Genomic DNA, 16,616 nt, shown 5'->3' on the forward strand with positions numbered 1-16,616 from the left:
TATTTAATGATTACATAGTCAAAAACCACCCCTAAAGGTTAAAGTACCTGGATGAGCTGTGACGTGACCATAACAATTATTAAAAGATTGACTAAAGCAAATAAAAAATCAAAGAGGGAATTTGAAATATATTTTCTTAAAACTTTATAACATATCATAAGCATATATCATGTTTTATGCATGTTTAAATATATTTATAAACTTATAAGTTTATTACTTTCTCAAAACATTTTTTAATTGACGAGTTCTACATTTTTAAACAGTTATAACTCAATCTTTCCTTTCATATTTAATAAATTATTGAATTTTTATTAAAGTTTATTTCAAAAAATGGGAAGGGATATATTCTCTGTACAGTGGGTACCTCAGTATCTGTGGGGGATTGGTTCCAGGACCTTCATGGATACTAGGACTGTAGATGTTCAAAGCCCCTACATAAAGAGAGTATTTGTATATAACTTATTTACCTCTTCCCATATATTTTAAATTATCTCTGGATTTCTTACAGTTCCTAATACATAGAAATGATATGTAAATAATTGCTATACTTTATTGTTTAAGGAATAATGGCAAGGAAGATAGTTTGTACACATTGAGTACAAATGCAGTTGTCTATTTAAATATTTTTGGTCCATAGTTGGTTGAATACATGGATTTTGCAAGCATGTATATGGATGGCTGACTATATATGTAATTTAATTATAGATGTTTTCCCATTTGAACATTTTTCTAAATGTAATATCAAAATGAGCTCCTGTATTTTAGCTATGCATCACGTCAGAAATGGGTTCACTTGAAAATGATTTCCTGGAGAGGTATTCTTTGATTGTCTTCTTTTCTTCAATTTATCAGTCAGCTCTATATTTTCAAAGTCAAAATTGACGCTCCATTGACATCACTGTAGCTTGTCACCATCCTGTCCTGTCTACACTGCAGCACCCTCCTTTGTGTCCCCTCTGTCTGCCCTAGGTTCCCTTCAAATCTTTCCTCAAGAAACAGCTTAATGTCTCCCAGAATGGATGTCACATCCTGTAGTTCCATTGCTCATGGATGTTCAGCAGTTCCCATCTCAGACTAACCCTGGTCCCTGCTGTGACCTGGCAGACCTTCTCATGTCCCATCTCCTGGCATAGGGCTCTGTGCTCCCGTGCCTGGCCACAATGATTTCCTCTCTATTCCTGGAGAGGCCACTTCCATTTCTGTCCCAGCTGCAGCTTTGCAGTTTTCATTTATTCTGCAAGGAGGGCACTTCCACCACATGGCTCCTCGCCTGTCAGGAATCAGTGCAATGCCGCCTATGCAGTGAGGTCTCCTGTCACTCTGAAGTGTCCTCCCATTGCCAGCCCTTGTCTTTCATGGGGTGCCGCACATTTCCTTCATGGCTCTTATCCCTTGAAGATAATCCTGTCTTCATTTCTTTGTTTCTGCACACTCTGCAGTGAAGCCTTGGTGAGGCATTGGTGTTTGCTGACTTGCTCAGGATTATGAAATGTTCTAAAACAATGCTGACACATAGCCATGTGATAAATATTTGTTGAATGAATGACCATTTCTTTAAGCAAGTCACTAGCTGTGTAAAAGGGCAAGTAGGTGTTAATATTTTGTTTTTCATAGTAACTGTGGTTTCACAGGGGTTTCAGTTACCTGAAGTCTACTATGATCCAACAATAATAAATAGATTCCAGAAATAAACAATACATGTTTTCAATTTTTATTCTAGTATATCATGATAATGGCTCTGTTACATTAATAGTCATTGTTAATTTTTTACTGTACCTAATTTAAACTTAAACTTTATCATAGGTAGGTAAAAAAACAAATATTGAGAGAGTTCAGTGCTAGCTGCAGTTTCAGGTAACCACTGAGGGTCTTGGATTATATCTCCACTTCTCATGGATAAGAATCTACAACTGAATAAAAACATACAAGTTGCTGGCACAAAACATATTTTGTTCAGAAAGATCTTACTTAAAGGTGAATAAGAAAAAGATGAACTATCAAGAAATATGAGAGTTCCCAGTTTCTTTTTGTCTCTCAAGATTCTGCACGGGTGGCACTGCTATCGAACACCAGCTTTATGGAAAAAAAAATGAATTATTTGGAAAGATTTAGAGATTAAAGTGTGGTTGGCACCTTTGCCTCTGAACAGCAAGCACCTGGACGATGCCACTCCATCAGTACCTGTCAGAACAGCCGTAAAGCAAAGTGATTAGAACGCATGCAGTCCTTCGGGAACTGCAGGGGCTTCAGATTGTCAGTTCAGGTTTGCAGGATTTGAAGTTCTAGCTCCTGGGTGCAAAGACAGATCTGTATTGTCCTTCTGCTTCCTTCTTAGTCTGATGTTCATGAAAAGAGATGGATAGCTCTTGTGAAACCTACCTACAAAGCTGAATGACAGCATCCTGGTTTCATTTTCCATTTCGCCCCCTCTCAACCATTTCCCCACCCCAGCCTTGGTAACTTACCTTGACTTGTTTACACTCTGTGTACTTTTACAAACAAAGTGGTTGACATTTCTTAACTACAAATAACTTCCATATCACGTGGGAAATGTTGAATACAGGATTCTGCACTCAGAGTGACTTTAATGGAGAGCAAAATTGTAGTTGCTGCCTCCTGGCTTAACCCTCCTTCTTTCGTGACTTCTCATCTTCCTTAAGATAAAGACTGAGTCCTTATATGTTTTCATCATCACCATGCCTTGTCTCCTTCTGTAGTTTGGACTTCCTACAAGTTGTTCAGTTAATACTGAACAGGTGTTCTTTCTCACGCTCCTCTTAATTCCTCCCTTCTTCTTTCCCAAGAATGGACAGAATGTGAAGAAGGGATTTCTAGCAGGTGGAGCACTCTGTACTTAAGAAGTCTTTTGTGGGCACTTTTTGTTGATGTGGCTAGGTTCTAACCCAGAAGATAATCGTTGACGAGTTTCTAATCTAAAATTTTGTGATTAAAAAAATAAAGTGGTTGGTGTGGTTTACCGGAAACTGTATTTTAGTCTGTTTATATGTGATTTTGTAGATTAACATTGAGGAGTTTTTAAGATATTTTATTCTATGAACAAGTTAGGCCATGTAATTTAAAAATGGTTTTCCAAGGCCAAAAGATATTTATTTAAATGGAAAGGATTCCTATAGTGTCTTTTTGGTTTTAATGAATTCCGCATGCTGTCAGTCTAGGAAATTCATCATCAGGAAACAACTTCATAGTTTTGGAAAATCATCATTTTGCCTGAATTACTTCAGATTTATTGTGTACATCTGTATTAGAAGGCTTGGCTTCTTCTCTCCCTTAATACATTTTTTAAATGGTCATATATGGTTCAAATATATAACAGGCACAGAGAGGCATTTTGGACAGTGGTCAAGAGTGCAGCTTCCTGGACCCAGATGCAGGGACTCTGATAACTAAGTATTTGTGTGACCTTGGGAAAGCAAATTAACTCTTTTAGGTGCCTGTGGGAAGGCTAATAGTAATAGGAAGGACCTAATAGGGTTCTTCTGCAGCTGCAGTGAGTCATTGTGTGCAAAATGAGTAGATCAGTGGATGATGATAGAAGGAGGAGGAGCTAGGAAGGCTCACATGTAAACAACTGCTTCTGGCTTCCAGTTAGCTTTAATTTAGGTGTGTTGTCCTACGACCACAGCTGACAGCCACAGTGCCCATCTAAATACGCATCATATCATGCCATAGTAAAACTTAAATAGGTCACTTCCGGAGTCCTTTATGCGTGTTTGGGTAAATCCTACATTAATGTTTTGCATTCATGTTCTAATGTGAACATTGCCATTGAATAGACATAATGAACAACACCCACTTAGATGCCTCACACAAGCTCTAGATGTTTAACAGCTGAGTCCTGAGAGTTATTCATTCTGTGGCCCCAATTTTATGTTGGTGGTGGTCTTCTAGTAACTGATTAGCAGGAAGAATTCTGCTGCAAGAGGGTTTTCTGGAGGGTATTGACATTGGCTCAAGGTTAAGAGTACATGTCTAAATTGACCTACTAGTGTAATTTTGCCAAGAATTTTCATTACTTCTCAAATCAATAGGAATGTCAAGATTTCCTGTTACAGTTATTTTATTCTAAGTCCTCAAAGATAATACCTGTGCCTACCTTGTCTGACCTCAGGCCCATTTTACTTAAAAAAATAAAGCTAATAAATGGTTACAGAAATGATAATGCTACAGGACTAAATCTCCTCAAGCTATTCTATCTTAAAATGATTTTGCACCTTTTGAAAAGAGATCTGTCATTTGTTTCCCATTAGATTTTACATAATTAGGTTCTGCATTCACATTTATTTTATGCATCATTCATTTGGCACTGTTTGTTTAAGACCTTTGAATGGCTCCCACTTGTCTACTGAGAGAGCCACAGACTCCCGAACACCTGTCATGGAAGGCTCTCGGGGCCTGGCCTCAGCGTGAACCTGCAGCCTGCAGTCTCCCTTTCTAATTCCTACCTTCGTGTGTAATCTCTTTCTCTGTCCAAATAGGATTTCAGTTCTTTCCTCTTTCTGTGATTTTCCTCAGAGAATGCATTTTTTGCTGGTTTAGAAACATGGATCTTCTGTCCTCAAGGACTATTCCGAAGGCTGTCTTTATGTTTTGTTTTGTTTTCAGTGAAGTTAGTGCTTGTCACTTTAGTCTGAGGGTGGCTTCCTCCTTGAATGTTGTCACCCTCTAAAGGGACCACCTGATGGTTATTATTCTCAGCACCTTTCTTCTTTCATGGAATTGCAGACTGCCAGTGAGGACATGAGGTGGAATTCCTCATCTGAGCCAGTGATTGTGTTGAATTGTGTGCACTTTTTTGTTTTACGATTTTATAAAGATTTTTCCAGTCATCAGGGCGTCTTGTTTTAAAATTATTTCATAACCTCCTATGATTAGTACATTGGTTTGTGCTTTTTGTACGTTTTAGAAATGAGCAATGATTATTCATTTGAAAAGTATTGCCTTTCGGGATCTTTTTCATAAAATGGTAAAGTATATACTGTGACTCAAGATTAGAGGGCCTTGGAATAATATATCGCCTTCCACTGGAATGGATTGGGCCTCTGTTTGCCTTCTTTTCCAAGAACCATAAAGAATTTCTGTGCTCATTGTTTCTGCTAGTTAGGATTCTTCTTTTCATTTGAAGATTTTTTTTTTTTTTCCAGAATGTCATGCAGTTCTCAGGTTTCTACCTCATGAGTGTTTCTGCTGATAACGCGTTGTCTTGTTTTCTTCTATTTCTCATCACCACTCTAACCAGAGATGCTATGATAAAAGAAAATTCAAGGATGAATTTAAGATATTTTTCTTTTAACTTTTTTATTTTTACCTGTTCTGATCTAATTTGAGACTTCCAGAAAAGTTGGAATAATAGTACAAAGAATTTCCATATACTTTTAATTTAGATACTGAAATAGTAACATTTCACTTTTGTTCATCCTCATTGTTTTTGCATATGTGTGTATATTATGCACATATTACTGATACACACATCTGTATTTGTATATATGTGTGTATATATTTCTCTCATGCTTAATCTGCATATTTATTTTTAGAGTCACTTGCAAATAAGTTGAAGACGTGCTTCTCTTTACCTCTAGTACCTTGCTGTGCTTTTCTTACAAAGAAGGACATTTATAAATAATGCCCTAAAATAACCACAGTACATCGATCAAATTTGGGGAATTGTCTTTGGGCTTTACTCATGTATCTGATCTACAGACCTTCTTAGCCTTAATGTCTGTAGATCTCATGTATATTTTAAATCCAGAATTGTTGCTTATATAGTTTTATTCTTGGCAGTAACTCACATTTTGAGAAGTTGTACAATTTTTAGAGCCCTAAAACAGGATGGTGAGGTGATAATTAAAAAATAATTCCTTTTATTTAGGGAAACCAGAAATTTCAAAGTTTTCTTTCTCATAGTTTTACTTTTTTGAAAAATTTTAGTTTAATGTTTTACCTTATTTCAAAGAGCTATTTGGCAAACTATAGACTTCTAATTATATAATCTTCGAGGATTTAATTTTTATGTCCATGTCTTTTAATAGGAAATTATAATATAAGGACTGATTTGGTATTTTTGTTGCTCATTTAGTAAGTTCTTTGTTTTAGTTTTTCAAAAGAAGAAATTAAAGGGAGTAATGGAGATTAGTAAATTTTGGTAATGACAAATCGGCAAATTTGACAGTTTATAAAAAGTCATTCTCTCTTTTTGGTATTCATTGTTTTAAACTTTTTTTTTTTTTGCATTTATATTTTCAATTCCCATGGTTCAGTCAAAAAATAAACTAAAATGCAAAGAGTAACATGCAAGTACTTTTTTTTTGGTCTGGTGGGAATTGGGATTAAACCTAGGGGCACTTAACCACTGAACCATATCCTCAGCCCTTTTTATTTTGAGGTAGGGTCTTTAGCGGAGCTAAATTGCTGAGACTGGCTTTGAACTTGGGAACCTCCTCAGCCCTGAGAGGCTCTGATATGATAGGAATGCACCACCATGATTGGTACAAGGTATTTTTGGAACACAAAATAATGTAACGCCCTTTACTTTAAGTAAATAGCAAATACACACTTTATATTTGCAAGTAATTTTCAAAATTCAGTAGTAGGAAAACAAGCCTGAATGAACTCATGTCCAGAATGGCCCCTCCTTCCCAGCTTGCTGCCTTTCCTTAGTCACTCATATAGAATAGACACATTGTATCTTTTTAGACACTTCTGGAAATGTTACTTTAATTAAATGAGGGGCTGGAGAGATAGCTCAGTTGGTAGAGTGCTTGCCTTGTAAGCACAAGGTCCTGGGTTCAATCCCCAGCACCCTCCCCCCCAAAAAAATGAGATAAAGCATACACAGTCTTTAGGAAATAGTTGCTATTATTGTTAAGTACCCAATTAAATCAACTAAATTATAACAATTTTTTGTCCCTTTGTTGTTTCTGTGGTTGGTAACAATGATCTTTAGCCTACTTCTATTTAATCATTAATTTTTTTTCATGTGCATGAATCATTGTTTTGTTCAAAGTGACATCTGATCATGTTCATATAAATAATAATTCAGTGTGCTTTGCAAAATGATATTCATTATAGTTCATGTAGTAACAATTTGGCTCGGTGTATACATATAAGGTAATGTCAGTCTCTTAATTACATTTTTTTTATGTGTGGGCTTTACTTTTACATATAGTTCTTTCCCATTTTCTGTTATTCTTCTACATTAACCCTGAATCATTTTTAAGTCTGGTGTATCAACTGTTTTCTAACTTTATGTATTCCCATTGTGATTTTAGAAGCATTCTTCCTGCCTCACCTGCTCAGGGTTGCTTTTTTCTTTTGAAATTTCTCTTCTGACCAGGTTATTGACAACCTTATTGACAAATCTCCTTTGTCCATTTTCACAACTTCTACTTCCATATTTTTGGGATGACTGAGAATTGTCAGTGAGGGCCAGTCACAGAGTCTGGGTGTCCTTTTGTTTGCCTAGTTTTACCAAATCTACATGTAATGCTCTAGTTGGTGATAGTTAGGTCCAAAGTTTTATGTTTTCATTTTACCAAGGCAATACCTGCACATCATTTTAATGGAAAATGAATTTGTTCTATTTTTATTTTTAGACCTTATTCATTATTCTGATAAATTTTCCCTTCTTTTCTCTTATCTCTTTTTTTGGAGGTAATGGTAGTAAGATGTTGGACCTTTAAAAATTGATCACCTGGTATTCTTTCCCATCTCTTGTTTTAATTTCAGAGAAAGCCCTTTTTATTTAAAAAATGTATTATATATTTTTAGTTATCATTAATTATTTCTTTGTTATCATTCTTTTCTTTGAATCATACTATTCTTGTGTAATGAGGCATCTTCCCTTAGCAATATGATATTAATCATTATTTTAAAAATTATTATCCTGTATTTGGTCTGTCTTTCAAGTTGGAAGCTTTCTTGAGAAAAACTTTTTCAATAATAATAGCATTTATTGATTATGAAATCATCACTACACTTTGAACTTTGTGTAGAAAACAGTGAATTCTTATACCCTCTTTATAAGTATCTTCCCAGCTATATTAATTTACTATGGTTGATATAACAATTTACCACAGATGTGGTGATCTAACACAGCAGAGATATATTCTCTCTCAGTTCTTCAGCCAGAGGTTCAATATAAGTACCACTGAGTTGAAATCAGGGTATTGATCTGGCTGCACTCCTTCAGGAGGCTCTAGGAGAGAATTATTTCTGGGAACTTCCTTTAAGTGGTTGTGGTCAGTTAGAAGACTCCACCAATCTCTTGCTGAGAGTGTTGGTGTAGGAGTCTTGGATAATCCTGGTTCTAACAGTTTATAAACGTGGGGAGAGAATTGGGGTCTCACTGTTTCTTTAGTATACAGGACTTCTTGCAATCACTGTTTCCTGGCTTGTATGGTACTCTCTCTGCAGGCAGCCCTGGAGCTCCAGTTTAGAATCTGCCAGGTCTGGTTTCTCCAGGGAAAGGCCTCCACCTTTTCCTGAACATTGGTGTGTATAGTGGGGCAGGGTTGGAGTGAGGAGTGCTGAGGGGAGGCTTAGTTGCTTAGTGCATTGGAGAAAATGTGCCTACCTGCCCGTATGTAAACTTTATCTTAGCTCTTATTGTGCACCTCCAACCCTTTCCGGAACTTTGTAGAACATTATTTAGTTACTGTTGTCTTTTTGCATGCCTAAGTGTATCACTTTTTGCCTCTGAGCAAGATCCGCGGTTTGTTTTTTTTCCCGCCCCCCTATGAACTGTGGTCTCTCTGGTTCTCTCTCCTCTTTGAGTTTCTGCTTGTATCCTTTCAATGTCATTGTCTTGAGGTGGTGGTGGGGAATGGAGAAGGATACATAGATTTATCTTTCTGTATTTGAAAGTAATTCCGTTTATAGTCCCCTTGTTGATTCTTTAACATATTTCTTATCTTCACACTTCTCTTTAAGTTTGCAGCCTCTTCTGAGCTATTGCCTTAACTAATAGCTTTACTTCCTTACTTATGAAAATAATAATTTTAACAAACTTCCCCTAGGCAAAGCAATATGGTAATTTTCGAGAATGGAAAACACAGTTCTTATTCTCAAGTCGCTTACAGCATTGCTGGATACACAAACATATCTAAATTTTATTTAGCTCAGAAACTACAGCTATATGTGAAAGTAGCATTTTAAATTGTTACATTAAATGAAAATGGTTGCATCATCTGAAGTGCCAGCAGGCACCTGAGCAGCCACATACCAGTTTGCACTTCTGTGTGCTTCACATGCCTTGCGTCATTTAATAATCACAGTCGTCCTGAGAGTGGGATGCTTTTCTTGTCCTCATTTTACAGATGAAGAATCTGAGGCACAGAATGGCAATGTTTTTGTTTGTTTGTTTTTGTTTTGTTGTTGTTGTTGTTTTTTCCTCCCTGAGGGTTCCCAGTCAGTGACAGAGGCTGACTTCTAGTCCTACCATCTGAGGTTCCATGTAGTGCTAAGGATGCTGCCAGAAGATATCTGGGCCTGGGGAGACAAATGGAAGACTGGAGAAGCGTTTCAGCAGAGGTTGGGCCTGAACCCATTTTTGAAGGAGAAATGGGGTATTTGAGTCACCTGCCTTTATAGTTTATTCTGCCCTCAAGATCTATCTGTACCTTCCAGTTCTCTTTATTTCCTTCTATTTTTGAGAAACAAATGCCCATCCTTGGCTCAGCCAGATAAACAACTTTTGATTGTCTTCGTTTGTCTTATTTTAACTCATGCCTTTGTTTGAGCATGTGATATCTTTTCCTTTATTATAGGTTATTGATCTGTCCTGACTGATTCCGCTTTTTTATTTCCATGAAGACGTCCATATACTGCAGCGTGGCTGCTTCCACAGCACTTTCAGCCAATTAGGCAGTTTCTTCCCTATTATTAAGACCAACATTTGTTTTTCCTTAGCCCCTGTTTATTGGATTTCTTTGCTGAATGTAATATTGCTGAGCATTCCTTTTTGAAAGGTCTCCCCTCCTTTTCTGTTTTATATGTGGTCTCTTCTCATCTGCTTCATTATTAGGGTGGTATCCTTTCTGTCTACTGCTCTTTATAATTTTACGTTCCCTAAGATTTTGTACAAGATTATTTTATATTTTTGACTACCAAGTATATCCTAAAGATTTATAGTTACCGAGTGCTTTCCTTACCCCCAAGGTGCAAATACAAGGCCACTCTGTCTGATAGGTACTTCAGCCTGGATTTTAGTAGTAGGCATATCTCCTTCACTGTTTCTAAAAGGAAACCCATACTATGCACACTGATACTGTTTCTTTTACTTTTTCTTTTTAAATACGATTTGGCAATCACAATTTTCCTTGTTCACAGCTAAAAATGATACAGCCCTTAGTAAGTTCTCCTTACTTCCTGTATCCAGTAGCTTTTATTTTCTTAAAATCCATGTGCAGGCATTTCTTTCTTCACTCTAATCTTTACCCCTATGACCATAATGACCTCCTTTTGGCTCTCTTTGTCCCTCACTTAAACTTCTTTCAACACTGTCCTGGGGCTTAGGGGTGTTGGAGAGCTTACCTGGCACGTGTGGTTCCATCCCCAGCACTTCAGTGTCTAAAATCTTTCCTTACCTCTGGCCTCACCTTTTCAAATTCAATCTTTCTGAGCAAGTAGAATTTGTAAAATTCAAATCTGATTATATTCTATTGTTAAAACCATTTCAGTGTCTCACTGTATCTACGCAGTCAAGAATCAACAAACTTTTCTTAAAAGGGCCTGATGATGGTTAAATTTTAGGTTTTGTAGGCCAGATGGTCTCTGCCCCATCTCATATCTGGAATTGTAGTGGCAAAGTAGCTACAAATTCTCCATAAATGATTGGACGTGGCTGTGTTCTAATAAAACTTTATTTACAAAACTGGATGGTAGTCTGATTTGCCATTCGTGCCACAGTGTGCTGGCCCTGTACAAGATGAATTTCAGATCCACTAAGCGAGACTATAAGGACGCTGCTGTCTCTGACCCCTTCTTCACTTTCTGTGCCACTTGTTTTCCTCCTTATAACTCTGTACAGACCTCAGTCTTTGTGGTTTTACAGTTGGTTTGCAGCAGCCACTTCATGGATCTGCCATCTTCGCTGGTCATCAGCATTCACCTTTGGTACATTCTTTGCTATTAGAGTGCAAATTTTTTGAAAGCAGAACGTCTAACAGCTTTATATTTTCTGCAGCCATAGCATACTCTTACCTGAAAGAGGAAATTAATCTTTTCTTTTAATTTGAATCCAGTCATGATTTAAAACCGTGCATTTAAAAGAATTATGATATAGTTCAATTTATTTTTATTTTGTTTTACATTATTAGAGACAAATAAAAAGTGGTGTGTTTTGGAAGGTGGCTTCTTGAGTTACTATGAAAACGATAAGTCTACCACACCTAATGGGACCATTAATATCAATGAAGTTATCTGCCTGGCTGTACACAAAGAAGACTTCTATTTAAATACTGGGTAGGTCTACTGTTAAACAGCTAGAAGGGAAAAGTATTTACAGACAATTATCATACCAGGTAATGAGGATTTTGTACTTCTGTTCTTCGGTTGTTTTCTGGCGCAGGATCTAAAGGTGTCTTAAAGCCTGTTCATCTGTCTGAAAGTTCCTTAGAGAATTCCCTTAAAAGTAGTGAATTCAAATACACTAGCTATTATGAAAGGCCGCCATGTTTGCATGTAATCTTAAGTCAATTTATGGCATTCCATTAATGATCATTGTGGTACCTCAGCATTTATGATTTATGCATTACTTTATATAGTGAACTAATGGCAGTATTTATGTTATTAGTTTAATGGGTATTAAGGTTAAACATGAGAAAATGAATATTTAGTGATTATTTGCTTACCTTAAACAAAATGTCAACTGCATTAAATGGCATATTCAAAGCTAAATTTCTTTAAGTTCTATTTTGGCATTTCAAGGTCTGGTAAAGTTGCAGTTAAAGATTAGGTACTATTTACGTAATATATTTGAGTCATTTAATAGTTTAGATGAATCTGTGAGGACTTTTAGAAATAGACTACGTAAAATTTTTAATTGGAAAGTTTATTTTGTGATGTAATTAATGAGATATTAATATTAAAATCTAAATAAATCAGTGTGATAGCAGCGTATTTTAATATTTTTATGAGAAAAAAATTATAAATGTTATTTATATGAAATTTGCTGGTATGTGTTGTCATTAACATGTAATGATCAATATGTACTGGTTGAAATGACTACAGCATTTTTGTAAACCTGATTTGATTTTGATGTTAACAAAACTGAATATTAGCTGATTTTTTTGTTGTAATCTTAATAGTGCTTGTATTCTAAATGAATATCAAATATAATATGACATACCATGGAATGTTGCAATAAGTGTACTCTACCTATGAATAAATCAGGTACACGTTAAAAGAATTGATATTATGTCCACATATAAACATATTAAAAATGAAACATTCTTGATAAACTGTTGATATTAGCATTTATATATATGCAATGAGATGAAGTTGCAAAATAATCATTAGAACTGGATTCTGAATTGTCTTAAATAGTCTCTTGTGGAATTTGAACTCAGTGCTGTAAATGCAGGCACTAGGGAATTATGCAGATTTGTATTTTAGGAGAGAGCTGATAGAAGAAGTGGTAAGAAAGAGACTATAGGAAGAAAGATCATAACTGCCAAGAGTATAACTAAAAGAGGGAATTGAAGAGAGAAATCTTACAGTTGAACTGATGAGATTATACAAGTTGATGTCAAGGGGAAGAATGAATCAAAATTCCAAGGTTTTGAGCTTGTTGATGCGGTGGGTGGAGATGGCTTTATGTTGGGACATGAAGGAGCTAAAACAGGTTTGGGGTGAAAAGGGAGAAGATGAAATACTATACTTAAGACTTGTAGTAAATACTTTAGCAAGTTCTAGGAAAGAGAGCTATCCATGAGGGACTCAAAGGGTTCAGGACATGGAGCATTGCTGTCATATTATCATCAAAAATGAAATGTTGGTGTGAGATGAGATGATAGAAGGAAAACTTGAGAAGTAAGGTAAGCAAAGGGCCAGGAACTTCTGGGAGATGTTCTTCTTGAATATTAGGTTGAAGTAAATCAGGAAAGAGTGCTCTCTGAGGGAAGCTGAGACCAAGGACTCTGTCACATTTGTCAGCTGACCATTGTCCAGGGCTTCAATATAGTCATGCTGTCCAGTGATTGATCAGAAGCCTATTCTTTCTGTCTGATCCTATGTGTTGCATTTAGCTCATTTGAATAAAATATAAACCATCAACAGAATAATATATATAAACAAGTTGACTTCTCAGCATTATTCCACTTTAAAAAGAATCTAATTAAAAACTTGACGTTTGTGTTATTTTATTTTCATAGGAACCAAGTATAACCCGTATCTTTTTATTCCTGCCTATTGTAGGCCTATATTTATCTTTGAGATCTACTTGCCCTCAGAACGTGTGTTTTTATTTGGAGCTGAAACATCTCAAGCTCAAAGAAAATGGACAGAGACCATAGCCAAGGTAGTGAAATATTATGTTCCCCCAGACAACATTCTTCGCTTGGAGTCTGTAGTTGGGCTTTAGGGGTCCATGAAAATTTTATGTAAGTTTTTGGGAGGAAGGAATATACCTGATTAGGTTTTCAAAGATTTTAGTCAAAAAAGGTTAAAAACTGCCTTCCTAACTCCTGAAACAGACAGGTAACTAGTGTAGGACCTTGGAGAACTCATTTTTACAAACTAAGTCCTTGATTTAAAAAAAAAAATAAAGATAGTTTTAATATTGTACAGTCATTTCTTTATGTCTTTTTATAGGTAGACATCTTATTCATGATGTATGCAAAGGGGAGAGGAATAGATTCAGTGAAAGATATAAGTGGGGAAAAACATGGAAGGTTGACATTTTGAAAAATGCCACAAACCAACAAAGAGAATGTCTTCCTATTTCAACTCTATATATAGCAAGGAAAAAAAATGGCTTAAGATCTACTCTTTGAAAATGCATTTTAGCTGTTCAGTTTTGAGACTGATAGCAAGTTTAAGTAATTGTTTTGACTTTTGAGTTGCTTATGAATCTTTAAAATAGAAAAAGTTAAAATAATTTTTCCAACTTCCCTCATCTGTAGATAGGGAATTTCCTATTTTCACTGTCTTTATTACTCTTCTGTATTTGTTTTAACAGCATTTTGTTCCCTTTGTTGCTGAAAACTTAACAGAAGCCGACTATGATTTGATTGGTCAACTCTTCTACAAAGACTGCCATGCCCTGGATCAGTGGAGGAAAGGCTGGTTTGCTATGGACAAATCTAGTTTACGTTTTTGCCTCCAAATGCAAGAAGCTCAGGAAGATAGGATGCACTTAAGAAGACTGCAAGAGCTAAGTAAGATGTGTGTTTCTTCCTATCTTCGGGATGCAATTATTGCATCCAATGATAGCTTTAAATCAAGTAGTTTACTCCCAAACTTAGAGCTAAGTAATATTAATAATTGTGTCTTTGTGGATACCTTGTGTAACATTTAAAACAACGTGTGTACGCTTTTCTCTTATCCCTCCAGCAATCAGCACAATGGTTCAAAATGGGGAAAAATTGGATGTCTTACTCTTGGTAGAAAAAGGGAGGTAAGTGCTCTTTTGCTTTTTACGCTTTATCTCAAAAACTCTGGGAAGTGGGATATTATGGTTATCCTCCTGGGGGAGAGACCATTATATTTTGAAACTTTTTGGGAAAGTTTCCAAATTATACTTTTAAGTATATATGAAGCTTCTTTATAGAGTACACCTAGGAAGGTTACATATTTTTGCATTTTTTATGACAAACTCATTATGATCAATTATTATAGTTTTCTGTAGACCTAGATTCCTTTGGGACATTCACATTTAAGTATTTGGAAAGCAGTTTGATAATTATAAATAGGTTTTCAGTGTAGATCCATGAAAATATAATATCTTGAATTATCTGTGCATGTGGTTCAGGCAAAACTAGAACATGATTTCTTGAATTTCTTCAGTTTCCTTATGAACTTTTAAAGCAACTACTGTGCTTTAGGACTGTTATAGGTATTGGGGATACAGTGATGAAAAAAAAAAAGGTTAAGTTCACCCCCCACCCCTCAGGCAGCCTGTACACTGGGAGGCAGTAGCATTCCCTCTGAAAAAATTGTTATATTACATTTATCATTTGTAAATTCTCTGAAGAAAAATCAGGGCTTCTCTCTCTCAGGATAGCCAAATGTGTAATCCTGGCTTCACTAAATAAATCTCTGCTCGAGCTTAAAAAAAAAAAAAAAGGCAAGGTGAAGAGCTGCTGGTCTGTAGCTAGAGTGACAAGAGAGGTGTCTTTGATAAGACACCTGAATAAAGTGAAGAAGCAAACCATGCAGCAGTCCAGACTGCTGCAGGCATAGGGTGAGGAATATTTGAAGATCCTAAGAGTGTTGTGCTCAGCATGATCACGGTCTGCCAGGAAGCTGCTGTGACTGGCCAGATTCAGGTTGGGATGAGTGAGAGAATGGGAAGAAAGGATTTCAGAAGTATCCCCAGGCAAGTTGATACTGGGCCTTACAGGTCATGTGTAGAGATTTGAATTTTGTTTTAAGTGTATGGGAAGCTGCTCAGTCTGAGAGCTAGGAATAGAATGCTCTCATTTATGTTTTTAAAGGACTGCTTTACTTTGACTCCAGAGGAATGAGACTTTGTGATAAGAGTCAACCTGGTTATCTAGTTAATGTGCTACTGCAGAGGCCAAGAGAAGATGGGGTACCTGAGAACTGGGTGTTGAGCAGCGACTGGATGTATTATTAAAGAAGAGGTGTCGGGACCTGAGGGTATATTAGATCAGTGTAAGAGTCCCACATTTTTAGCCTAATCGTTTGCATGAATATGGTGCTATTTTTCTGAGATAATGAAGACTTGAAGAATGGAGGTAGCATATTAGTAAGTTTGGGGTAGTCGACCAGGGGTGACTTGCAGATGCCTAATGGCAAAGTGAGGCTTGTGAGCAGCAGGCAGTCGAGTGTGCAAGTTTGGAATTAAGTGAAGTGTTTACACCTTGGAAATGGAACTGTGGGAGTTATCCACAGTAGCTGTTATTTAGCCAATGTGGGTGGTAGGGACTGATAGAGTAGTTAGGCAAGAGTTGAGGCCACAGCCCAGGTATCAAACATTATATGACAGGAAGAATGAGTGATCAAGCAAAGGAGCCTAGGAGGGAGTGGTTAGGGACTTACCAGAACAATTAGCAAGACAATTTCTTGAACACAATGTTTTTTTTCCCTTAGTTTCGTGTCATTTACATTGAAATCCCTTAATTATACTGATTTAGAAAGTTTAGCTCTATAATTATGCCAGATAATCTGTAAAATCTATATAATAATAATAATTATAATAATTTAAAAGTAGAGCTAAATCACCCTTCCTTCTGTTGATTTTTCTTGCTGGACAAGAATAATGACTTCCAGCAGTTATTGAATCTGTTTTCCTTCAACTTCATGGCAAGACATCATTGAATTTAGACAGCAAGCTTATTGTGGTTAGATGGTTATGTCAGAATGAGGATCTTTTTTTCTTTTTTGCGTGCTGGGGATCAAACCCAGGGCCTTGTGCT

At 36.3% G+C, this 16,616-nt stretch overlaps 1 protein-coding gene across 5 annotated transcripts in view; it reads left to right on the plus strand.

The window, feature by feature from the left end:
- Arap2 (ArfGAP with RhoGAP domain, ankyrin repeat and PH domain 2) overlaps positions 1 to 16,616 on the plus strand; it is a 180,504-nt gene that overhangs the window by 77,407 nt on the left and 86,481 nt on the right. For all 5 annotated transcript variants that reach the window (XM_047566104.1, XM_047566103.1, XM_047566101.1 and 2 more), the window contains exons 16-19: positions 11,334 to 11,478; positions 13,432 to 13,534; positions 14,195 to 14,393; positions 14,569 to 14,632. In XM_047566104.1, coding sequence (XP_047422060.1) covers positions 11,334 to 11,478; positions 13,432 to 13,534; positions 14,195 to 14,393; positions 14,569 to 14,632 — 511 coding nt within the window. The remainder of the gene's footprint in view (positions 1 to 11,333; positions 11,479 to 13,431; positions 13,535 to 14,194; positions 14,394 to 14,568; positions 14,633 to 16,616) is intronic.

The sequence above is a fragment of the Sciurus carolinensis genome, chromosome 10 (genome assembly GCF_902686445.1).
Source record: "Sciurus carolinensis chromosome 10, mSciCar1.2, whole genome shotgun sequence".
NCBI classification, from domain to species: domain Eukaryota; kingdom Metazoa; phylum Chordata; class Mammalia; order Rodentia; family Sciuridae; genus Sciurus; species Sciurus carolinensis.